The sequence below is a fragment of the Condylura cristata genome, unplaced genomic scaffold, assembly GCF_000260355.1.
Source record: "Condylura cristata isolate star-nosed mole 26May11 unplaced genomic scaffold, ConCri1.0 scaffold00020, whole genome shotgun sequence".
Lineage (NCBI taxonomy): Eukaryota > Metazoa > Chordata > Mammalia > Eulipotyphla > Talpidae > Condylura > Condylura cristata.
The window spans coordinates 14,958,380-14,964,860 of record NW_004567121.1 but is presented as its reverse complement, the minus strand read 5'-3'; the positions used below and the strand labels follow the sequence as shown (position 1 = coordinate 14,964,860).

Below are 6,481 nucleotides of genomic sequence, written 5' to 3'. Positions count from 1 at the left end.
AGAAAAGAAAAGAAAAGAAAAGAAAAGAAAAGAAAAGAAAAGAAAAGAAAAGAAAAGAAAAGAAAAGAAAAGAAAAGAAAAGAAAAGAAAAGAAACAGAGATGATCTCTTTAAGTAAAGCCAGTACCTTTTACATTGGGTTTGATGTATGACAAAAGATTGAGCTGCCCTGGATTCTCAAGCAGTGTCCTGGCTGCTCCTTCCAACCCCAACTGCTTTGCTCTCTGAGCTTTGGTGCCTTTGCTGCCAGTTTTATATGGAGCCGACTAAAAAAAAAAAAAAAAGGCAGAAAATATATCATTTCATTCCGTTTTAAAAAGCAAAAGTCAAAATTAGGACACAACAGTAAAGGACTCACTGGTGAGGATGCTAATGACATCTTTTCTCAACCCTTTCTTCTTCTAGCTAGTAATTCTAGCTGTATGAAGACAGTACTCATCTGATTCTTTATGAAGACAGTTACTCAGCTGATCACAAAAAAAAGTAATCATGGGATTTATTCATCCTAAAACCTCAGAGCCTCAAGTGCAAGGACCCAAACTTCTCTTCAGCACAAACAAGCGCCTCTGCAAGCCCTCAACATGGTGCTTCCGCTTCTTAGTCCACATTGACACCTCAGCCTGCCCCATCAGGTTTTCTTTACACAGCCTTGCTGAAAGTGGCATCAAAAGATTCAGGGATACCCAAACTACCAAGCACACTTTTGTCAACCCTTACCTTGCCAAACTTCCCTGCTACTTTAATTTTTTAACTATGAGTTATTGAACCCTCCCGCCTCCCTCTCCGAGTCTCCCATACCTTCACTTTCCACATACTGGTTATTCTTTTTATTTATTTATTTATTTATGGATACAGAACTGGGGTACAGGCCAGAGGTGCAGAGATGATGAGAGGATTCACCACACACAGAGCAGGGAGCAAAACAGGCAGATAGATGAAGTACACTGCTGAGGGGAACAGTGGGCGGGTCAGGAGAGGTCTGCCACACCATGTGGTCACCTCTGGGGCAGGCGGGGATCGAACTCATGCGAAGTGGCTTTAGCTTCTTAGTGCTGTGCTTTAACCTGCTGCGCCACCCGGGAGGGCCTTTAAATCTTTTAATATGATACCTGATTATAATTTGATTCTGTATGAATAAATAAATCTTAAAAAAAAAGATTTAAAAAATGGTTCCTTACCACATGTTCTAGTTCTTCAAAAGTTTTACAGTTCAGTAAGGCTTTTAACAAGCACTCAGACATCTTCCCCTCCTTCTTAATTTTTTGGATTGTACTATGAGCCTTCTTTGCAACAGCCCTGAAAATAAAAACTTTTGTAACATACAAGATTGATTTGTCAAAACTATCTTTTTGAAGTTACTTCAAACTTCCAGAAAAGTTATAGGTGAAGTGATAAGAACTATCTGACCCCTTATTTGAGAATAATTTGTCATCACTCCCAAATAATTTAATGTGCATTTTATATAAATAAATTTCCTTCTACATAACAGCACTAGTCATCAAAATCAGATAATTAATACTATATGCTACTATAATCTAAACCTCAAAAATCATTGTTTTCACCACTGTTCCAATAATGTGACTTCAATTAAGAGTCATAGGTTACATGTACTTACCAGGTGTCTATAGTCTCTTTCAAGCTACAACAGTGGATCTCTCTCATTTGCAAAGCTCTGATTTAGACTGTTACAGACTTGTTTTGTGCAGGACACCCCCCTGCTTAGGTTTCTCTGATATTGCCCACAATTTGGTTCAGATGGTATAATGAGAAAAATATCACAGAAATCATACTGTGTTCTTCTTACTATATAGCCAATGAGGTGGCAAATTAGTTTCACTTCCCCATTACTCATTAACTTTGACCATTTAATTAAGGTAGCATCTATGGGCTTCGCCATGGTACATATGTTCTTTATTCTATTTGTAAAGAAGTATTTTGTGAACAAGTACTTTGTGCAAGTATTTTTAATAGAAAAATTAATAATAATGAAGTAAGGAGTCTACTTATATCTCATAAAACCAAAACAGAATCTTTAATATTTGTAATAAATTATTCTAACTGTATTTTATTTTATGGAATATAAGTAGAGTCCTTATTTCATTAGTGAAGAAAAAGAAAGTTCACTTCAGAATTTGCAAACGCTGGATTTCCAAATGTGGTTGTAGATGGTTTGCTTGGCCCAGAAACCTTTCACAAAAAAATCAGAGTAACACCTTCTTTTCAGAAGCAGGAAAATGTATCCACTGAGAAGATCACCCTGCATGTCAGTAATCTGCTGGAGAGGTGCAGAGCTGACACTCAGACAGGACTTGTGACCTCTACTCTATATGCCCCACCACGTGACCGCAGTAGCATAGACCTGGCAGGCTTGAATCCGAGCCCACTTGCCTCGTCATTTGTGCTTCTCTCTTAGCTAACTGATTTTGCCCCTCCATGAAATATAATTCCCCATATATTATCATTTCACTCTTCCTTCAACAAAAGGGTAGAAATATAAGTAAACTGCAAGTTCCCACAAATCACAGGAAGCTTATTAAGTTTGTAAAAAATAATCCTTAGTGTTTTTCTTTTTATTAGAATGGCATGGTGATAGGATTTTATCCAATTTTTAACTTTCCTTTTTATAGATCTGAAGAACACACATTAATGGCAAGACACCTGGCATGTAGAAGACATGCAATAGATGAAGGAATAGTGAAGAGTGTTTCCATAAATGCTACTGAATAACACAGATGTTTAGAGATTTAATGTGTTTCTGAGCTATTACAGTGTTCAGAGGCAGAAGCACAGATTTTTTTTTAAATAGTGTCTTTCCCATTTAATAGGATACAACCATTCAAAATGTATTCCACTAGTATTAAATAGTCCCATGTTCTTTAAAAGATTACAAAGGAAATATACATATTCCCCAGCAAATTCTATAGTTTTAGAGAACTCTCCACTTAGACTTTATAATATGAAAAGGGCAGTTATATGCAAGTTGTTGAAGATTTAGAATAGTGTTTTGCTCTGATTTCCTAACAGCATTCCTAATTTTGCCATCATCAGCACAATCATTTCTATAACATAACAAACTCGAAAGCACACACGTTCACTGCAAACCATCTTTTCACTGATGCACACGCCATTCATAAACACACCAGCAGAGGGACTCCATAGGCTGCTAAATTAAAGGAGAGCTGACACCCTCAGTCAGAAGAGGACTACATCCAGGCTACAAAAATTCAAGAAAACAAGGTGTTGCAACTGTCAAAATGCATGGTTGTTCATTTCTTCACTGTCTCTCCTCACTGTCCCACATACCCTCTTCTCCACCTACACTTTGGAACGCCCCTTTTCAGATTTCTTACCGTAGTTCTTCTAGGGTTTGCCGAACTTCTCTCAAGGCATCCGCATCAAGGTTATTAATGAGTTCTTTTCGATAACGTACAATAAAAGGAATTGTGTTATCATCATTAAAGAGTTGAATGATGTTGGCACAAACCCAAAATTCAATATTAGTTCTCTCAGATAAAACCTGAAAATGAAGGATATATAGTAATTTAAAATTAAAAATTAAGCAGCTGCATTACATTTAAAAATGTAGAAAATTATACATAAAATACAGCATAAAATAATGTTCTCCAGTCAACTGAAAATGGCTTGTAGCTTTTTAAAATAAAACTATTAAAATACATGTATGTATTGACAATCATATATGACAATTATATATCATACAGACTAATTCAAAGAAGTCTAATTCAAATTCTACAGGGTTCCATGAGATAGGCACTTTTTAACTCTCTCAGATTGGCAGCAATGATCAAGGACTTGGCATCCCACTGCATTGGCATAAATGTCAGGAAAAGGCACTTTCAATCATTGCTAGAAGAAAGTGCAATGACATAACCTCTAGAGGAAGAACAATCTGGCAACATCCATCAAAATTTACAGTGCATAAAATCTTTGACCCAGCAATTCCACTCCTAGATATCTGTCCTGACATATTCATAACTCTGGGAAATAACACAGCTTGCAGTCATTTTTTTTTTTTTTTACTATGTTTCCGCATAGTAAAAGTCATCACAAACCTAAGTTTAAAATGGGGAACTGGCAAATAAGGTATGGTATGCCCATAGAAAAGGATACCATGCAAGTACTCATTTAATGGAATGACTCACTAGAATTGGGAACATGACTTACTTCCAGAGAAAGTAATTGGTTGGCTAACAGTTATGGTAGGAAGAACCTTCTGTATTTTTTGAATTTTGTACCATGCACATTTATGACATATTAAAAAGAATTAACTTTAAAAAAAAAACACATGTCTATAGATTTCTGCAAAATGTACATTTAAGTAGAAAAGTTTAGAGAAGTCAGCCTGGAGAAGAAAAAGAATGAAATGTAATTTCAGTAACTGTTCTCAAATACTTAAGCAGATTTTTCAAAGTATAAAAGGCATGTTTCATTATTATTTCAATCTTGATGCCCAAGAGCTGTCAAAAAGACAAGGAAAAACAGAAACATTAAGGAATTATTATAATCAACTAAAAAAAAAAATCATGCCAATACAAATAATAAACTGAATTTTCAAACTACAAATGAAAGAAATGATTAAACTTTAGCGACTTTGAAGGACACTCTCATTTTTCTGGGTATCTTAAATCCTGAAGCTTGTGTCTTATCCCCCATTCTGAGGGACTGATACCAACTCACTGGTAAGGATACCAACTTCATATCTTCAGGGTGAGCTCTGAACTCACTTAGCCAGCTATCTGACATATTCTAGAAATACAGATATCTCAAACCTTGCATTTGCAAAATGACCTCCTCTCAAACTTATTCCTCCTCCAATTTTCCCTTTGTTATGTCTAGTCAATCAACAATTCAAGACAGATAACTAAGAGTCTTTTTAACTCTCTCATCTCTTTCAACTCTTATATCCTCTTTATGATTAAGAAATGATCAACTCTAGTTGCAAAATATTTCTTCCCCATTTTTTCATTCCCAAACCCCAGTGTAGCTCTAGTCTGGCTCATTGCATAGCCTTTAACCATACTTGCATCCACTCCAATTCCATCTATTTTCATCTTCATACAGCAATACTAAATCATGTCTTTTGACCGCTCAAACCTTTCAATGATTTCCACTGCATCAGAATCTAAACTGTTTTGCATGTCCCTAAAGACATAGACCTCCCTTTCCAACCTTGTATTTTATCTAGTCTCCCCCTCATTAGAAGTCAACTTCAATGGTCTTATTTCAAACCCTAGAACAATTTCAGCCGCTTCCCTCTTCATAGGTCTTTGTGAGGCTGCTCCCTAATTCAGAAATGCTCCTGTAGCTTTGTGTCATACCTGACCCCATAAACCAAATTCATTAGCCTTTTCTCCCTCAAAATTATTCATTCCTATTTCAGTCAAGATCACCTTCTACCACAGAAACCTTAAGAGACAATGGACTCAATTTCCCAATGATACTTCCCATTCTGCAGCTATGTTGGCTTGAGAGAACTTGACCTCAATTCCAGCTCCACAACATTCTGTTCAAGTAACTGGTTGTATTAAAACTAATAGTCAGCCCAGTCAACATGAAACTCAAGATTTGGGCTGGATCTCTCACAGGTATACAATTTCATTCTCTAGAGAAAAAAGACCAGAACTTGTAAAATCTTGAAGCTGAGTTAGGATGATAGTGCTAAGAGAATAATAGCCTGGCTATTTTTTTAGTGCCCTGACTAAACATTCCTATTATGTACATAAATTAATCTCCTTCATTGTTCAAGCTTACGCAAGATAGGTTTTCTCTTTATGAACCCAACTGCACCCTAATCAATGTCCTCAGTTATCACTGTTTCTCTATCACACCCCACCATAGCAAATTGAACTTTAAAAATATCTGTTCCTCCCTTCTCTCCCCCTCATTAGAAGTCAACTTCAATGGTCTTATTTCAATCCCTAGAACAATTTCAGCCGCTTCCCTCTTCATAGGTCTTTGTGAGGCTGCTCCCTAATTCAGAAATGCTCCTGTAGCTTTGTGTCATACCTGACCCCATAAACCAAATTCATTAGCCTTTTCTCCCTCAAAACTATTCCTTCCTATTTATCTTTTTATCTGAACCACAGAGCAGTTCTGTTGTTCTTAATGCCTTCCATCCAATCCCTCATCACTACTGATTATATTTTCAAAATACAGATAAAATAAACCCCTTATTTTTTCCTCATGTTCTTTTGAACAGAAGTGCCAATGACTCCTATAGGTACTTTTACTAGTACCTTACTAGTCCAACTGCTGTCACCTAGTGTTAGAATAATTGGTTGGCTAACAGTTATGGTAGGAAGAACCTTCTGTATTTTTTGAATTTTGTACCATGCACATTTATGACATATTAAAAAGAATTAACTTTAAAAAAAAAAAACACATGTCTATAGATTTCTGCAAAATGTACATTTAAGTAGAAAAGTTTAGAGAAGTCAGCCTGGAGAAGAAAAAGAATGAAATGT

At 36.0% G+C, this 6,481-nt stretch overlaps 1 protein-coding gene across 2 annotated transcripts in view; it reads right to left on the bottom strand.

Annotated features, from left to right (window-relative positions):
* SRBD1 (S1 RNA binding domain 1) overlaps positions 1 to 6,481 on the bottom strand; it is a 154,053-nt gene that overhangs the window by 132,251 nt on the left and 15,321 nt on the right. For both annotated transcript variants that reach the window (XM_004686235.2, XM_012727663.1), the window contains exons 5-7: positions 3,350 to 3,516; positions 1,178 to 1,295; positions 127 to 265 (exon numbers count right to left, since the gene is read on the bottom strand). In XM_004686235.2, the coding sequence (XP_004686292.1) occupies positions 127 to 265; positions 1,178 to 1,295; positions 3,350 to 3,516 (424 nt within the window). The remainder of the gene's footprint in view (positions 1 to 126; positions 266 to 1,177; positions 1,296 to 3,349; positions 3,517 to 6,481) is intronic.